The sequence below is a fragment of the Nicotiana sylvestris genome, chromosome 8 (assembly GCF_000393655.2).
Source record: "Nicotiana sylvestris chromosome 8, ASM39365v2, whole genome shotgun sequence".
Lineage (NCBI taxonomy): Eukaryota > Viridiplantae > Streptophyta > Magnoliopsida > Solanales > Solanaceae > Nicotiana > Nicotiana sylvestris.
In genome coordinates this window covers 201,041,324-201,058,714 of record NC_091064.1, presented here as the reverse complement: position 1 = coordinate 201,058,714, position 17,391 = coordinate 201,041,324, and the positions used below count along the sequence as shown (strand labels likewise).

The 17,391-nt window shown below is 37.3% G+C and overlaps 4 protein-coding genes across 4 annotated transcripts; 2 read left to right on the top strand and 2 right to left on the bottom strand.

Annotated features, from left to right (window-relative positions):
• Positions 1-1,548: 1,548 nt before the first annotated feature.
• On the bottom strand, positions 1,549-9,290 carry LOC104245947 (plasma membrane ATPase 1-like). The gene is made up of 22 exons (XM_009801660.2): positions 9,010-9,290; positions 8,169-8,273; positions 7,832-7,951; positions 7,625-7,723; positions 7,397-7,534; positions 7,167-7,301; positions 6,779-6,958; positions 6,372-6,578; positions 6,129-6,248; positions 5,487-5,606; positions 5,153-5,275; positions 4,764-4,868; positions 4,536-4,680; positions 4,217-4,381; positions 3,904-4,142; positions 3,781-3,813; positions 3,582-3,663; positions 3,294-3,454; positions 2,920-3,126; positions 2,611-2,796; positions 2,325-2,503; positions 1,549-2,148 (listed from the first exon to the last, which is right to left on the bottom strand). The coding sequence occupies exons 2-22, from the start codon at positions 8,226-8,228 to the stop codon at positions 2,052-2,054; spliced, it is 2,901 nt and encodes a 966-aa protein (XP_009799962.1). The 5' UTR covers positions 8,229-8,273; positions 9,010-9,290; the 3' UTR covers positions 1,549-2,051.
• Positions 9,291-9,656: 366 nt separating this feature from the next.
• On the bottom strand, positions 9,657-9,968 carry LOC138876241 (uncharacterized). The gene has a single exon (XM_070155146.1). The coding sequence runs from the start codon at positions 9,966-9,968 to the stop codon at positions 9,657-9,659; it is 312 nt and encodes a 103-aa protein (XP_070011247.1).
• A 2,284-nt stretch (positions 9,969-12,252) lies between these two features.
• On the top strand, positions 12,253-13,163 carry LOC138876240 (uncharacterized). Its single transcript, XM_070155145.1, has 3 exons — positions 12,253-12,817; positions 12,881-12,954; positions 13,023-13,163. Exons 1-3 carry the CDS (start codon positions 12,253-12,255, stop codon positions 13,161-13,163), a joined length of 780 nt encoding a protein of 259 aa, XP_070011246.1.
• Positions 13,164-16,205: 3,042 nt separating this feature from the next.
• Positions 16,206-17,302, top strand: LOC138876239 (secreted RxLR effector protein 161-like). Its single transcript, XM_070155144.1, has 2 exons — positions 16,206-16,589; positions 17,258-17,302. The coding sequence occupies exons 1-2, from the start codon at positions 16,206-16,208 to the stop codon at positions 17,300-17,302; spliced, it is 429 nt and encodes a 142-aa protein (XP_070011245.1).
• Positions 17,303-17,391: the final 89 nt, after the last annotated feature.

Here is a 17,391-nt window from a genome sequence, read left to right as displayed (position 1 = left end):
ACCTTTAAACCCTTGGTTATTGATTCCTCACATACGTCGGGAGTGATGTTGTTCAACAACTACCTAAATATGCAGTCTCTCCCGAGTAATACATACTAAATAGGCTCAACTAATTGAGGATCCTATCAATTAACTACAACAAGAACGTAGTTGAACAAATAAAGATTATACTACGGCTCAATTATATAAAAACATAACAAGAATTTATCCTACAAAAGGTTCCATCAAAACCCTAGATAACAAATTAGCTATTCATAATAGTATGTAAAACTACAATACTAAAAGTCATAAGAAACAATGAAAAATAGGAAGAGGAAGGAAAAACTTGTAGAAAAATTCCCCGCCTTGCTCCCATTGTGTCTTTGCCTTCTTAGGTCGAACTGTGTCTCAAATCTGTCCAACCTACTCAAAATAGCATTTTTACATGTATTTATACCAAGTAGGGTCGGGCCTAGACGAAAAAACCCTTTCCTGCGCGAACTAGGACTTAGCTCTGTAAAATTTGAACAGCTGCGCTGCAGGCTGCATCGCACCATGCGACGCGTTAGTGCATTTTATATGCAGCCTCTTATTTTCGTGTCAGGCCTCAATTTACACTGCTGCGCCGCGCCTTCCGGCGCCCCATGCGGCACGGTAGTGTAGTTTTCTCAGAGTGAACTTTTTTCGTCCTCTTTTAACATCCAGACTTGGTACACGACCTCCGAACACGATCCCGGCTTAATTCTTTGGTCTTTTACTCAGACTTCAAAGCTCCAAATCACTTGAATTCATTTCATAACATCTACATAGCTCGGAATCACTCCTACAAGGCATAACATATACAATTAGTGAAAAACACTAGCGATTAAAGCTCAAACTCAATTAAAGTGCAGTAAATTAGAGTGCTATAAGCGACTAAAATACGTAATTATAGCTTATCATCAGCTATAAAATATAAAAGATAGCTATAGAAAATAATATTTTAAAATAATTTTGATTTATAATAAATAAGGTGTATACCTTTGCCATAGGAGGTACAATTTTCATTATTTAATGATTATTCCATCCATGACGAAAAGCAGAGTGTTGTTAGTTATTTACCTTTTTCTGGGAAATACAACATTTTACTCCCAACTTAATAAGCCAGTCTATTGACCATAAGAGACCAATTCGTAGTAATAACTTATCAATTATATATTAATCGATCAAGTTGGAACTTACTTGATCGATTAGTAAGTTCTTAATAAGCCAGTCTATCGATGCGTAGTAGTATGAACATCATCAGTTGATATTCATATAGTTTCTTAATGTGTATGACCAAATTAGCAAATATCATGAAGTAAAATGGACAAGAAAAGAAACATAGCTAATAGTATCCCGATCAAATAACTTAGACGCGATTCAACTAACCGAAACTTATGGAGTTAGAAGTCACCATTTTGGCATTCCTTACTCTTGTTAAACAATCACACAATTGTTTATCCATGGATAACAATGGTATTATGGCATGTGGACTTTTGAGGTATATATAACAAAGTATTATTAAATACATAAACGGCAATCCAAGAATGAAAGAAATTGCAATTGATGGAATACTTCGGCATAGTTCTTTTTTTGCAAATTGATGGTTCTTTACAGTTCAACTCACAAACTCAGGTTAACAGTATATGAATGGGATGTAAAAATCAAAAAACACATTTACACTAATTAACCAAGTACTTAGTTTTACCCTCATCTGGTATAATTCAATAATTTACTCCATTAATCTTCATTACATCAACCCAAGAACCAATATTCATGCACCCAAAATGGTGCTACTCATTCTTTTTTCTTGTCACAGCTGCTGTTAACTGTCAAAAGAATTAACGGACTAACTCAAACTTGCACTTTTGCTGCAGCAGACAGACTGGATTTGGAAGAACTTGGTTTTATTGACAATCTTGTGTAGATGGTTAAGCTTTTTGCACAAGCTAAATCATAAACTAAAATTTGCAAACTTAATAAAAGCGAAGAACTCCATAAATGAGAAAAGGGAAATGGTATCTGCATCTTCGACGAGGACTCTCCTCTCCTTAGACGGTGTAATGTGGATTCACATGATCGACATCTAATCCTCTAAGCTTTGCAAAGGATTCTACTCTCCCTTTCAGTGTGTGAAGTTCCCTTAACCTGTCAAGTAAAGGAACAAAATGAAACCAGATATCATTCACTAGGCTTATCAGGAACAACACAGACTTTTAGCTGCATCGTTGAAAGGGTAAAATATTGGAAAAATAAAACTTCTATTTTGAGATTATAAGACTTAATGGGAATCCTTAGAGAAAAGGTTGAAAAGATATGCTTACCTTGCAATCTCTGCACGCCGTTTTGCTTCCTCAGCCATGATGCTGATATCCCTGAAAGTATAATTCTCTGGAAACGTTCTAGTTTCCACGGATTGAAGGCCATGAATTGTTCTCTGCTCAGCAGCCCATGCTGCTTCGCGTGCTTCCTTACCAAAATCCTTTCTGTTGGTGAAAGCCGTCTGGTAAATGCAAAAATGTTATATTATATGGCTAGAACTAAGGAAATATTTGGCCTTGTGAAGAAGAATATGCAGTTTAACACAGGAAAGGTTTAGTTTTTCCTCACCTTTTGGTTCAGTAGTAAGCCCCAGGCTCTCCCACTGAGAGCATATCGAACAGCAAATTTGATAGGATCAAGTAGAAAATAGGTAACAATATTAAACAACCAAATTACACCAGTCCATCTCCATCCAATCTTTTCAATCCCAGCAAATTTAACCGATGTTACCATAGCAGACATAAAGGTTGCAACCTGTAAGCAAGAGAAACAAGGAGTGAAAATGAGACTCCTATAGATAAATCCTGGAGTTGGTCGACTAGATACGAAATTTCCTAAAAGGGGAAGTAGAAAAGAAAGAAGAAGGTGAATACTTACCATCTGAGCAACAATAAAGGCAGCAACAAGGAGAAGGCCGGGTCTTTCCATGAATGACCACCCTCTAGACCGCGTAACAAAGATCAATGCTTGGCTGATAGTGCTAACTTGGAGATACACAGCTGAAGCTAGTTTTGCATTTATAGAATCAGTTATGACCTTGTTTGCTGGAATATGTTTGTTGAAATCTTCCACATTAAAGGCATTCTGAGGAGAAAGGAACATGATTAGTGATTATTCGTGCCGAAATACAATATTGAGCGGCCTACGTAGATAACAAATCGCTCAATTTCATTCATTGTTCAACAGTTTTCCTCACAGTATATGCAAATGCGTAGTAGTATGTAACAAGAAAGAATTAGAGGGGTAAATACCGCAAAGAAGCTGGTCTCAAAAGTTAAATAAAAGAACAAAGCAGTCATCAATGCAAGGTAACTGCCTATCACAATTCCTGTTGCAAAGATTTCGCTGAGCTTCCAACTATCAGGAAGCGGGGATGGCTTGACTCTGTCTTTGGATATAGTCATGATTGTGCCTGTAAACAGTTTTCAGTGGTTTCATAAATGAACGAATATAGAGTAAGAACATAATCTCATCAATCTTGCAAAATTAATGTACAAGACCATGCAACCACAGAACGGAAGAGAGTAGGGAGCGCTCACCATCATTAAGAATGGCAATGACAAGGACCATGAAAGGGGGAAAATTGAATCTCCAAAATGCAGTCAGCAACATGAACCCCAACTGTTTGGTCATCACAAACATGAGTAACATTTGGCAAAGAGGGAGGAAACATTTCTCCTCTTTTTTTATCGAGCATATAGTTCAGGTTCCAGAATATAATGACAAAGCATAACTTACCACAATACGGATTGTGATGGACACTGCATATATCTGGACAAAAGAAAGCTTAAGCATTAGTACTCCGTTAAGATATACTCAAAATAATTTTCTTTACAGATAAAGCAAGGAAATTTTCATTACTGTGTAATTTTTCATTCTCTGAAAAATGGCACGGCTTGTCAAAACAGCATGGATAATAACACTTAGTCCTGGCTCAGTCAGAACAATATCTGAAGCGCTTCGAGCTGCATCTGTTGAATCTGCCACAGCAATTCCTATATCTGCTTTCTTCAGTGCAGGTGCATCATTGACTCCATCACCAGTCATACCACAAATGTGTTTCCTGCTTTGTAAAATTCTCACAATTTCGTACTTGTGTTCTGCAAGGAATAATATATTTAGATTATCATACAAATGAAGATATTAAAGCCTTTTGCCTCTTTAACTTTCTTACCAGGAAAGACACCGGCAAATCCATCAGCGCTTTCAATGAGTTCTTCAATTGGAAGGACTGCAGCTGAAGCATCCTTTTGTTCTCCAAGCAAAAACGATGAAGGATACATGTTTGTCCCCATTCCGAGACGTCTCCCAGTTTCCTTACCTATAGCCAACTGGTCACCTGGTAAAAGTGCAAATAAGTAACCAACTCAGCTAGAATATGAGTACAGTAAACCAGTTGAGAAATAACAGTTATTTACATTATAGGAGTTGGCTCGAAGTGTTAATAGTGAGAAAAAATGTAACAAGGTAAAAGCATCATCTGTTGAGAAAACCTGTAATCATCTTAACACTAACTCCAAGTTCAAGAGCTCTTCTGATTGTTTCAGCACTGTCATGACGTGGCGGATCAAAGAGAGGGAGAAGACCAACAAATTCCCAAGGGCCACCAGGACTGTCCTTTGTACCTGCCGGTACTTCCTATAGGAAAAACACACTCACCAGTCATCATTTTGAGAGCAAAAAACTTCATTGAAGTTGAACAAGTCAAGGGGCCTAATTACCTGGCGAGCAACTGCAAGAGATCGAAGCCCCCGCTCAGCAAATTTTTCTATCACCGTATGCACTCTATTTTGGATGTCTGATTTGTTCCATGCCAGGTTCAAAATCTGAAAGTTACAGAGAACATATCAGAAGAGTTTTATTTAGTCTGTTGACTACCATGTTTTGGAATAACTATGGATACTGCATTCCACCTTTCTGATGAATATGAACCAAAGCAAGCAATCTTTACTGTCATGTGCTCTGAATTGATTAAAAACTGAGGACTACCGTATGCAAAGTATGTAATGAAGCTCTTTATTTTATCCATGAGCTTAGACCTTAAAAGTTCTTATATTGTAAATGCTCTCACTTTTCAAAGTTTTATGTATTAAAAGCATATATTATCTACCTGCTCTGGGGCACCTTTGCTCACTCTGTGCATTTTACTAGCGCTGTCAAGGTAGGTAAGAGCTGTCCTCTTATCAGTTGGATTGAATGGAAGGAAATGAATCTCTGTGATACCAGCTCGCGCCTTTAAAAAATCAATTAAATTGAACAATATTAGTCCATTTCACAATAACAAAATGATAAAAGAGTTATAGAGAAGTTTAGTTGCTAAAGTGAGACTTGGGTGAGAGGGTTCTTGAAAAAGTTTTAGTAACTAAGTAATGGTTGAATTTGTTTCATTTTTCATCTCTTTTTGAAAACAGAGTTGCGTGGAAGAGAATGGAATAATGCATTACCTCCTTAGGGTCGGCAAGCATGGATACTATAGCAGTATCAATTGCATCTTGATTTTCCAACCTTGAAGCTCTTGCAGCCATCAAAACCACCGTATCCTTTTCAACATCTTTGGCAAAAACCTATAAAAATTGATGAAATTAACAACTTTTGGTTCACAAATGACTGCTCGTATTATGAACAATTTACTCGCGCCCCTAAGAGCTCTTTTATCTACCATGAGTCTGTATCATTAGTTCTGAATCATGAAGTGCTTGCTTGATCCACTTATTGGACGTACAAATCTAAGAACTCTCTTATGCCATGAGTTGAAGGTTGTTATTTTTATCGTCAATGTGCTTAGCGCTATACAACTAATATTGAAATTTTGATTGCTCAATGAAATACAAAAAAAGTACCAAATAGGTACTGATTATTATATAACATCTTTGCGCTATGTCAGTACTATATATAGGATTTCAGATACTTGTGTAGTTGTGTTCCAGAACTAAAGTTGCAAAATCCGAGAGACATTCTGATTTAATGATTGTTTGTATAGACCATATTTATGTCCTGATCTGACTAGGACCATCATTCTATCAGTTGCGCTGTTCACATATAGTTGGTAATTGGTAAAAGCTCTTAAAAGAAGGTTTAAGGATCACCTCAATTAGATTTTTGTCCACTGATAGTTTGTTTAGAGTTAGAGTGCCAGTTTTATCACTGCACAAGACATCCATCCCAGCCATCTCCTCTATAGCTGTCATTCTTTTTGTGATAGCTCCCTGCAATTAAGGGGTGTTATCAGTTACTACTTGCCAGTTATTAAAATTTTCCTTACTCTAGAAAGAGTGTTAACTTTCTTCATATCTCCTAAATCGATATATTGAACCGTGTACTCAACACACCTGCTGAGATAGTCGATGAGAACCAATGGCCATAGTTACGGAGAGAACTGTAGGCATGGCAATGGGGATACCACCAATGAGCAGAACAAGAAGGCTGTCAATGGCTTCACGAGGTGGTCGATGTTGCCCCCCAAATATTACAATGAGCTCAATGACCATACCAATTGCAATTGAGCAGATGCAAAAGTTACCAATTGAGGCTAATACCTGAAACCATCAAATAAATTGATAATTCTTCTTAATACCTCCCCATCACGTACTTCAATGATCCCGATTACTATTAGAATTAATCCTGACTTGTTTAGTATTGTGGCAATATCAACCAAATTGAAATGCTGGACATTATGACCTTTAGGTACTAGAATAAGTAGGGAAGGAATAACGAGTAGGATATAAGTGCTCTTCACCTTCTGAAAATGTCCAACGTGTGTAGTATTTTCTACGAGATGAGCAGCCTTTCCAAAGAAAGTGTGAACTCCAGTAGCAATAACAACAGCTTCTATTTCACCTTGTTTGCATGTTGACCCAGAGTATACACCATCACCAGGATTTTTGGTAACTGGAAGCGACTCTCCAGTAAGAGCAGACTGCAGGACACATACTCAATTAAAAACCAGAATATTGATTATTGCATCAAATCGGTTAAATAGCCTTTTTTTTCTCTTATAACCCTAAAGCTAAACAGATTACTTTTTCAGTGGATGTGTAACAATTCCCTTCATTGTTTTTATGCAACATTTTGTTATAGAATGTCAATCAGCTGCTTGTTATAGGCCAAGTTGCTTCAAATGATACCTGATCAATTTTCAAAGGATCACCGTTAAGTAGACGTGCATCAGCTGGAATTATATCCCCGAGCTTTATGCTAATGATGTCGCCAGGAACCAAGACAGCTGCATCCTCTTCACTCCATTTCCCATCCCGTAAAACCTGAAATATATGATTAAAGATTCATGTATTATTAATCTATTGCAACCTTAATAATTACATAAAGATGTCATGTTATTTTCAACTAGTTATCTGACCTTGGCTTTTGGAGCTAACCGAGCCATAAGAGCTGCAGCTGCATTTCCAGCGTTATTCTCTTCTATAAAACTAATCGTTGAGTTTATGATAAGTAGTGCAACAATGCCAACAAAGTCTTGGTAATCAATTTCCTTGTGCTGTAACCAAAATTTGTTCAACAGACATCAGTTTCCAAATTCCTGTATGCTAATGAAGATGTATCTGCAAATAAACACAAAGTAATATACCTTTCCGTGTGGAAGAAAAAGAGCCATGATTGCTGCTGCTTCCATTACCCATGAAAGAGGATTCCACATAAATCCCAAGAACTTCAGTATTTTGCTCTCCTGTCAAATGAGGTGGAAAATATATTTATTTAGATATGCAAATTAGAAGATGATTTTCTTGAAGGCGGCAAGTAAAAACAACTAGAAGCAGCATTGAAAATGAGATACCTTTTTCTCTTCGAGTTTGTTATGACCAAATACATTTAGACGTTTCTCAACCTCTGTAGAGTTGAGTCCCTCTTCTGTACATTTCAGGTTCTCGAAAACCTCCTTAATAGGAATATTTTCCTGTCACGTGAATAATAGACGATCAAGGTTAGAACATTCTCATTCGTATCTCATATGATCCGCGGCAGAATTTTCACCAGGACTAATACTTATACTGAGAGTTAGCCATAATTATTAGTCTGCCTCATATTTTTTGAACTTTTACTTGCACCGCAGTCCACATATCACAAGATTTAGTACAATTCATTGCTTTGTAAGACTTAAAACTAAATTTTACCAGATCAACAGTCTCATTGTTGATAGCCTCAAGAGTAGTGGTTGTGTTTTCTGTGCCCATGGTAGCTTACTTGCTCGGACCCCCAGCCAACAATTGGTAAAAGATCTACATTCGAAAAATGTTCCGTTGAATCACTTTTCACAGAAAACTTGCAAGATGTTGAGGAACATGAAGAAGACAATATTGACAAACACTATCAGGTGTAGTTTTACATGTTGTAACAGGTCATTTATCATGTTTTGTAGATTACCAATCTATGCTTACTACAAAAAGTTATGTGTAATTGCTTTTTAATCTTAAGAGAATACCTTAAAAAATACACAAATTTGTTGTAGCTCAAATTTCTAAAGGCATCAAATTCTAGCACTTTTTGAGGAAAATGCATTTCATAACTAATAATACCAAGACTCCATAGCACAAACAATGTAATAAGTATCTCGACAGCCAAGTCGTTTAAAAGGTAATTGCAGCTAAATATTTTTGATAAACATGTACTTAGTAACCAGATAAAAATGGAAACAACGCACTATCACATTTAAACTAGACTGATAGTGTAAAAAATCTCTAATGTTGTGTATGTAACTTAAAATACAAATTAAATTGTTAGGCTCAACCAGCCTGAAGATACTCTTAGCATGATGTGATATTGTCTGCATTGGGCCAAGCCTCCATGGTTTTTCCCAAAATACTTTGCACCGTTAAGAGATCCCTACACTATAGCTTCCGAATCTTTTCAACTACTGATGTGGGACTTTGTTCGCGCATCAACACAAACATTACTTTAAAATATTGAAAAAGGGGATTTCGATTGCACGCACAGTAAAGGGAAAAAATGGCTTACCCTCGTGACTTGAGAAGGTGTGGAGAAGACGAAGAAGAGAGAGTGGGAGGAGGAATGAAGTATGAAACTCCATGGAATAAATAAGCAAAAACATTGCATTGATTGTATCTTCGGAAACACTTAGGGATGATCTCAAGGACAACACATAATTAGTTACCGTACACAGCTTCTGAAGCTCCGTCAACAAGGCATCAATGGCAGCATCCATGAGGCCACAAGGCGTTTCTTTCAGTTATTTACAGTTGTCGGTATTACCATAAACGGAAAGGGAATTTTTTTTAAAAAGGTTGTTTGGTAACTGCAAATGGGTTTAAGAGTATTATAACTTCAAGTACTGTAACAATATAACCACTATAATCCTACACAATGGGCTTTGAAAAGAGTAGTATGTACCAGAATTTAATCCTACCTTGTGAAAATAGAGAGACTGTTTCTAATAGATCCTGTGTTCATGAACCACATTAATAAAAAGACAGACAAGAAGGGACATCACTTAGAAGCCATGTAAAAGCAACATAAAAAGAAAGAAATTAAGAAGACCAAAATGAAAGAAATGACAGGTAGTCCAATAGAATATAAGAGTACATACTAATGCTACCGGTATGAATAATTTTGACCACCTACCGTATTATCCTAATCCTTGACCTTCACGTCTTCCTATCAAGGGTCATGTCCTCGGTCAGCTGATGTTGCGCCATGTCTTGCCTAATCATCTCACCCAACTTCTTCTTCGGCTTATCTCTACCTCTTCTTAGGCTCTCCAATGTTAACCTCTCATACCTCCTCACTCGGACGACTATGTTCCTCCTCACATGTCCAAACCATCTAAGCCTCGCTTCCCGCATCTTGTCCTCATTAGGAACCACGCCAACCTTGTCGCGAATAACCTCATTCTTAATCATATCTAACCTGGTATGCCCGCATATCTTGATCAACATTCTTATCTTTGCTACCTTCATCTTCTGGATGTGAGCGTTCTTGACTGGCCAACATTCGGCCCCATACAACATTGTCAGTCTGAGCAGGGGCAGATCTACGTGCAAGGGACAGGGTGGTACACCACCCGCAAGCTTTGACCGAGACTATGCAATAGTATGTATACATGCATGTATATATAGAAGGAATATATACAAATATTTTAAGTGGCACCCTTAACATAAAGGCTCAAGGTGCCACTAGCAAGGCATTGCCATTTTCACTCAAATAATGGGGTTCGAATCCAGCCTAGCTTACTCTATGCTTTGTTTCTTCTTTTTCTTTATTTAATTGTTCTTTTTTGTTTATTATTAGGTCTTATTGGCTTTGAAGAATTAATCGTTTTCTCCAGGACCACAACTCTGAAAATCTATTTGTAGAAATAAAAAATAAAAAAAAATCCTTGAATAAGTTATTATTTTAATCAATGATGAAAGTTTATTTTGTTGTCAGATGTATATAATATTGAGTGAATTAATTTTCATAAAAAATATAAATTAAAAAATATCTGTAAATTTACTTATTATTTAGAGTACTTATTAGTATAAGTTTTTGCCTTAAGTATCTAAATATAAAGTGATAACGAGTCTTTTTTCTTGTACAAAATACATGATCTAGTTGAATTTTATGCTTTTTTTCCCAAGTTATCATGATTATTACGTAATCTTTTTACTCTATCGATTTGTTTATATTAACTCCAAAGATGAATAACCCGAACCGAAATCCCAATAGACCAAACTGCTTAAATTTAAACCTTATTTAGACAATGTAAATTGTAATATGAATACGTTCAAAATTTTTGTCACCCGGAGCTTCTAAATCTTGGATCTGCCTCTGAGTTTGACCACCACTCTGTATAACTTATATTTTAAGTTTTGGTGGCACCTTTTTGTCGCACTGTTGGCCCAACAACAAGTGAAGTTTTGAAGAATGACAAATGAACTCAGTCATGGACCAGGTCCATCATGTGAAGCACAGTCATGATCAACCTATACATGTGAGATGCACGTGAAGGAGATAAGTCCCACTGATCAAGCAGTAATATCTCCTGATCTGATCGAAAAGGTTGCATATTGGATAAGAGGAAAAAGTCTCCTTATGTGAAGAGAACACAATCCGGATAAAAGATAGTGTTGGAGTTTGTGTTGTTCAAGGACTCAACTTCGATGGAAGATCAGCAATTGAGTCTCAATCAAACTCTAATTACTAACTCATTAAATAATAGTGATTTTTCTCTTTTACATGAGTTGCACAAAAACGCAGAAGTTAAACGTGAATTGAGACCAAAATAGCAAGGCTTTTTGCAAGCAATTCGTGTGTAATTCAAGTGTGCAAACCTGAAGCTACATGAACCAGATTGAAGAACCATCTCCATAAAGAGTTTTATGCGTCTTTCTTTATTTCTAGTTCAATTGTAGTAGGTGTTTTCATATTGTACTTTTCAGCTTTATCTAGAAGCAATTGTATTAGGTACTTTGAGAGTTCAAGTTATACGCTAACTTGAAGTTGTCGCAACAGTTAGAGGCTGGTTGCTACAATGAGATTAGAGGTAATCCTTATGTTTACAAAGAGTTTTATAAATGCTGTTTTGACTCAGTGATTTAGTGAAGTGTTGAGAAAATCCTGCTGAGTAGTAGGTCGTGGTTTTTTCACCTTTTGATCCGGGTGTTTTCCACGTAAAAATATCTGTATTCTTTATTTTATGTACTTTTAATTCTGCAAACAGTAGTAGTTAGAACATCTAGAAGAACCTGGTTCTTCTAGATCAAAAATTGGGTACCACACAAATCACCCCCCTCTTGTGTGGTATTGACGCTTAAAACATCAATTTGTATCAGAGCGGGTTATCCTTGAAGAGGCTAACACCTTAGGAAAAGATCAACATGAGTACCACCTGGAAACTAGGAAGGACAATCCACTGCTAGGCCTCCACTTTTCTTCGGTCAGTACTATTCTTGGTGGAAGAACATGATGAGGGATCACATCATAGGAGAAGAATATGAACTCTGGGACATAGTCACTGATGGCCCTCTGGCAACTACAAAGAAGAATGCTGAAGGAGTGGATGTGCCAAAGACTAGAGCTGACTGCACTGCTGAAGACCTGAAGAAGTGGGAGAAGAATGCTAAGGCCAAGAAATGGCTTGTGTGTGGACTAGGTCCAGATGAGTACAGTAGAATTCAAAGTTGTATCACTGCTAAGGAAATCTGGGACACTTTGCAAGTGGCTCATGAAGGAACACCTCAAGTGAAGAGGTCCAGAGGAACAATGTTGTACTCCCAGTATGAGAACTTCACCATGAAGGAAGGAGAAACCATCCAAGAGATGTATACAAGGTTCACCACATTGACAAATGAACTTAAATCTCTTGGAAGGATTATTCTCGAAGAAGACAAAGTTGAGAAGATTTTGACCAGGGTTTTGCCAGTCTCTTGGGAAAACAAAATCATTGTCATTCAGGAATCAAAGAACATTGCTACCCTCAAGATGGATGAAATAATAGGAAACCTTACTGCCTATGAACTGAGAATGCAGACGGTGAAAATGGATGCACCCAAGAAGGAAAGAAGTCTGGCTCTCAGAATTGCTGAAGGTTCAGATCTGGAGGATGATGAAATGGCTATGATCACTAGAAATTTCAAAAATTACTTGATGAGAGGAAAGTGTTCTTCAAGAGGTACAACATTCAACAAACCAAGGGCTCATGAGAAACAGACCAATGAGGGCTGCTACAAGTGTGGTAAGACTGATCACATGATCAAAAACTGCCCTCAATGGGAAATTGAGTGGAATAAGGAAAGGGCTAAACGAAGGAGCAGAAAGAAGGAACAGGGTCAACCAAAATGGAACAAAGGATCAACAAAGGCTATGGTTGCTTCCTAGGGGGAAACATCAGATGAGGAATCAGAAGATGAAGCTGGAGATGAACAAGCTCTTATGGCCATAGGAGAATCAGATGATGAACAAGAGGTAAGTATTCTTCATCTCAAAGACAAGATTAAATTTCTGTCTAAAGAAAGGTTGTGTGACTATTGCAGGATTGCATTGATGAGTTTGAGATAATTATCAATGAAAAGAAAGAGCTGTCTAGGGAATGTATGATCCTAAAATCCAAGTGCAAAAATCTAGAATCTAGGGCTAATGAGAGTGAAAGTGAAAATACTGAGTTGAAGAACTAGGTTCTTGAACTTGAAACTAGTGTCCTAGAACTTAGGTATGAGAACTTAAAACGGAAACTAGGAACAGGAAAGAAGAAAGCTGATCATACTCATCTCACCCTAGAAGAAAACTTAGGAAAAATGAAGGATGAGCTATACAGGAAAGATGAGCAAATAAGAGTACTAAAAGAAGATCTAGGGAAGGTAAAACATGAACTAGACAGAACTTGCAAATGGAACAAGGCTTCTGATGCACTCTCCTGGATACACGAACATCATAGTAGTAACAAAAGAGGACTTGGTTATGGAACTCAAGCACCTAAGTGGAATCCTAAAAACAAATACCTCACTCTTCCTGAAAACAAAATTTGCACACATTGTGGCAAGACTAGCCATTACAAAAATGAATGTAATGCAAAAGAAAAAGCCAGTCAAAAGAATATAACCTTTGTTCAAGAAAAAAAATAGGCTGTCTGGGTGGGCTAGAAGGAATCTGATTTATCCCTTTGCCCATAGAAAGGGACCCAAACTAGTTTGGATTCCCAAGACTAACCCCTGATTTCTTTTTGCAGGTCCAAGTGAAGGGAAGCAGCCAAATATGGTACATGAATAGTGGCTGCTCAAAATATATAACTGGAAGCAAGAACCAGTTCCTTTCACTTAAGGACTTAAAGGGAGGCAATGTCTCCTTTGGAAATGGGAAGAAAGGTGAGATCATTAGGGTTGGAAAGGTAAGTAAGACAGACTCTCACTCCATTGAATGTCTACTTGATAGATGACTTGAAATACAGCCTTATCAGTATGTCACAACTGTGTGACAGAGATAACCTTGTAGCATTCACCTCTACTAAATGCTTTGAGATTAATCTTACCACTGACAAGATTATTTTGCAGGAAAAAAGAGTTAACAATATTTACATTGTAGATTTCTCCACTCTCTTAGAAAATGAACTAACCTGCCTAAGTATGCTGGATAATGATCCCCTCTTGTGGAACAAAAGACTTGGTCATGCCAGTCTGAATCAGCTAAATAAATTGGTCTCTAAGGACTTGGTGATAGGGTTACCTAACATCAAGTTCAAGGAAGACAAAGTTTGTGAGGCTTGTGCAAGGGGGAAGCAAGTAAGACTATCCTTCAAAAGCAAGAATGGTAAGCACAACCAAGTCGTTGGAACTAGTCCATATGGATCTATGTGGTCCAATGAGAACCATGAGCAGAGGTGGAAAGAAGTATGTAATGGTACTTGTTGATGACTATTCTAGATTTACCTGGGTACTGTTTCTAACATAAAGCATTTGACATATTTACTACCTTTGTTGTATCAATTAGGTCTGATCACGGAACTGAATTTGAGAATGCTAAGTTTGCTGAATTTTGTGATAAAAATGGTATAGATCATAACTTCTCTGCCCCTAGGACACCTCAACAAAATGGAGTAGTTGAAAGAAAAAATAGGACTCTTGAAAACATGGCTAGGACTATGCTTCTTTCTAGTAAATTGCCCCATAGCTTCTGGGTAGAGGCTGTAAACACTGCATGTTACATTATCAATAGATGCATGACTAGACCTCTTGTATAGAAGACTCCCTATGAGTTACTTAAAGGGAGAAAACCAAATATATCCCATCTTAGGGCATTTGGTTGCAAGTGCTTTGTGCATATTAATGGAAAAGACTCCCTAGGTAAGTTTGATCCTAGAAGTGAAGAGAGAGTATTCTTGGGATATTCTTCACATAGCAAAGCATATAAAGTATAAAAGAACTTTGTGTGTAGAAGAAAGTGTACATGTAGTATTTGATGAAACTAACATTGTTTCTGAGAGACAGGAACAGGAAGATGAAGCCATTGGATTGGTAAAGGATCTGACTGAAGCCTCAGCACAAGTCAAACTGGCACCAAAAGAAGGAACATGTGATGGAACATGTTCTTCCATGTAGGGAAACCTGACAGGGGGAACTAATCAAGGAGGAATTGAAATAAATCCCCTAAAAGAACTTGTTCATGACCCTGTTCCTCAACAACAGAACATGGGAGAAACATCTAGCAGAAACCAGTTGGTTGTGAAACCTCACAAGTATCAAAGTTCTCACCCTATTGAGAACATTATCACTGATCCAACATCTGGAGTCAAAACTAGATCGCAATTAAAGAATCTGTGTGCTTTTGATGCCTTTTTATCTCTTATTGAACCTAGAAATGTTGTTGAGGCTTTGTAGGATGCAGATTGAGAGATTGCAATGCAATATGAACTCAATAAGTTTGAGAGAAGTCAAGTTTGACATCTAGTTCTAAGACCCAAGCACAGATCAGTCATTGGTACAAAGTGGGTCTTCAGAAACAAACTCGATGAAGATGGAACAGTTACAAGAAACAAGGCAAGACTGGTAGTCCAAGGTTACAGCCAAGAAGAGGGCATAAATTATGATGAGACCTTTTCTCCAGTTGCAAGACTAGAGGCAATCAGAGTCCTCATAGCCTTTGCAGTACACATGGAATTCACTCTTCATCAAATGGATGTCAAAAGTGCCTTCCTGAATGGCTACCTGAAAGAAGAAGTGTTTGTGAAACAACCTCCAGGGTTTGAGAGCAAGGAATATCCTGAGCATGTGTACAAGTTAGATAAGGCTCTCTATGGACTCAAGCAGGACCCAAGGGCATGGTATGAACGATTGTCCAAATTCCTGCTGGAGCATGGTTACAAAAGAGGTAAAATTGATAGTACCTTATTCTTAAGGGAAAAAGGTAAAGATCTCCTTGTTGTACAAATATATGTTGATGACATAATCTTTGGGGCCACTAATGATAAGCTAACTAAGGACTTTGCAAAATTAATGGAGAGTGAGTTTGAAATGAGCATGACGGGTGAGCTTAACTTCTTCTTAAGCTTACAGATTAAACACAGTCCAAATGGAACCATGATCCATCAATAAAAGTATGCAAAGGAGCTAATCAAAAAGTTTAAAATAGAAGAATCTAAAGAAATAGACACACCCATTGCAACTGCCACTAAATTAGATGTTGATGAACCTGGTTCATCAGTTGATCAAAAGTTGTATAGGGGTATGATTGGTTCACTCTTGTATCTTACTGCTAGCAGATCTGACATTGTTTTCAGTGTAGGGCTTTGTGCTCGCTTTCAGGCAAATCCTAAAGAGTCTCACCTGACTCCTGTCAAAAGGATACTAAGATACTTCAAAGGCACCACTGATATGTGTCTTTGGCATCCCAAAGGTAGCAATTTCAATCTAGTAGGATGTGCTAATGCTGATTATGCAGGTTTTCTAGTGGATAGGAATAACACCTCAGGTATGGCATACTTCTTTGGTTCATGTCTTGTGTCATGGGCTACTAAAAAGCAAAATTATGTGGCTTTGTCAACTGCTGAAGCTGAATATGTTGTTGCTGCTTCTTGTTGTGCTCAATTGCTATGGATCAAACAGCAGCTGGTAGATTTTGGGATAGAAGTAGGTTGCATTCCTATATTCTGTGATAACACTAGTGCTATACGTATGACAAAGAACCCTGTTCATCATAAAAGGACTAAGCACATAGATGTTAGGCACCATTTCCTAAGAGACAACTATGAGAAAGGTTTGATCTCCATAGAATTCTGTGCTACTGATAAGCAAATTGCTGACATCTTCACTAAAGCACTGAGTAGAGAAAACTTTGAGAGGAACAGGTTGGAATTAGGGATGATTAATCTCACGTAATAGGTCCAGCTCAGAGTACAAAAAAAATTGATTTTTTTTTAGCTAGGAATTCTAACATTGTGTAAATATCTAGATTAATTCTTACTCAGTCTCATACTTTAATTAGTATACTCCCGTGACATGTGTATATATGACTCATTGATCTCTTACAAAGTTTTTTTTATTATGGCATTTGAGGCATGTTCAAGAGAATTCTAAATGAAGAACCTGGTTCATCAATATGAGTTCATATGAAAGCTTACGTATGTTTTCAATACTTTGCACAATTAGAAAGATTAACAATTCAATCATGAGCAGAAGTTCTATACTTGCCAAATTCCTAGAAAATTCTATCCGTTGAAGCATTGAACTAGTTTCGTCCATTTAGAACTCTAAAACCGTGATTTTTGCCTAATCTCTAGGGAAGCCAAATAATCATTAAAGGTCTGGAATTACAGTTTGATTAGACTTCTATTTGACCCCTGAAAAGCTGCCGTTACTGAATTAATGTATAGTTCTCTTTAAATACACACCACATCTCTAATCTTCTTCATTA

Excerpts from the sequence above, each read along its gene's own strand:
- LOC104245947 (XM_009801660.2), bottom strand. The coding sequence starts at position 8,228 with ATGGGCACAGAAAACACAACCACTACTCTTGAGGCTATCAACAATGAG. Across the intron at positions 7,302-7,396 it reads GGTTAGCTCCAAAAGCCAAG|GTTTTACGGGATGGGAAATG; the intron begins GTCAGATAACTA and ends CATATATTTCAG. Across the intron at positions 4,681-4,763 it reads CTCTTGCAGTTGCTCGCCAG|GAAGTACCGGCAGGTACAAA; the intron begins GTAATTAGGCCC and ends TTTTTCCTATAG.
- LOC138876241 (XM_070155146.1), bottom strand. The coding sequence starts at position 9,968 with ATGAAGGTAGCAAAGATAAGAATGTTGATCAAGATATGCGGGCATACC.
- LOC138876240 (XM_070155145.1), top strand. The coding sequence starts at position 12,253 with ATGTTGTACTCCCAGTATGAGAACTTCACCATGAAGGAAGGAGAAACC. Across the intron at positions 12,818-12,880 it reads GAGCAGAAAGAAGGAACAGG|ATGAGGAATCAGAAGATGAA; the intron begins GTCAACCAAAAT and ends GGGAAACATCAG. Across the intron at positions 12,955-13,022 it reads AATCAGATGATGAACAAGAG|GATTGCATTGATGAGTTTGA; the intron begins GTAAGTATTCTT and ends TGACTATTGCAG.
- LOC138876239 (XM_070155144.1), top strand. The coding sequence starts at position 16,206 with ATGATTGGTTCACTCTTGTATCTTACTGCTAGCAGATCTGACATTGTT. Across the intron at positions 16,590-17,257 it reads TATGGATCAAACAGCAGCTG|GGAAGCCAAATAATCATTAA; the intron begins GTAGATTTTGGG and ends CCTAATCTCTAG.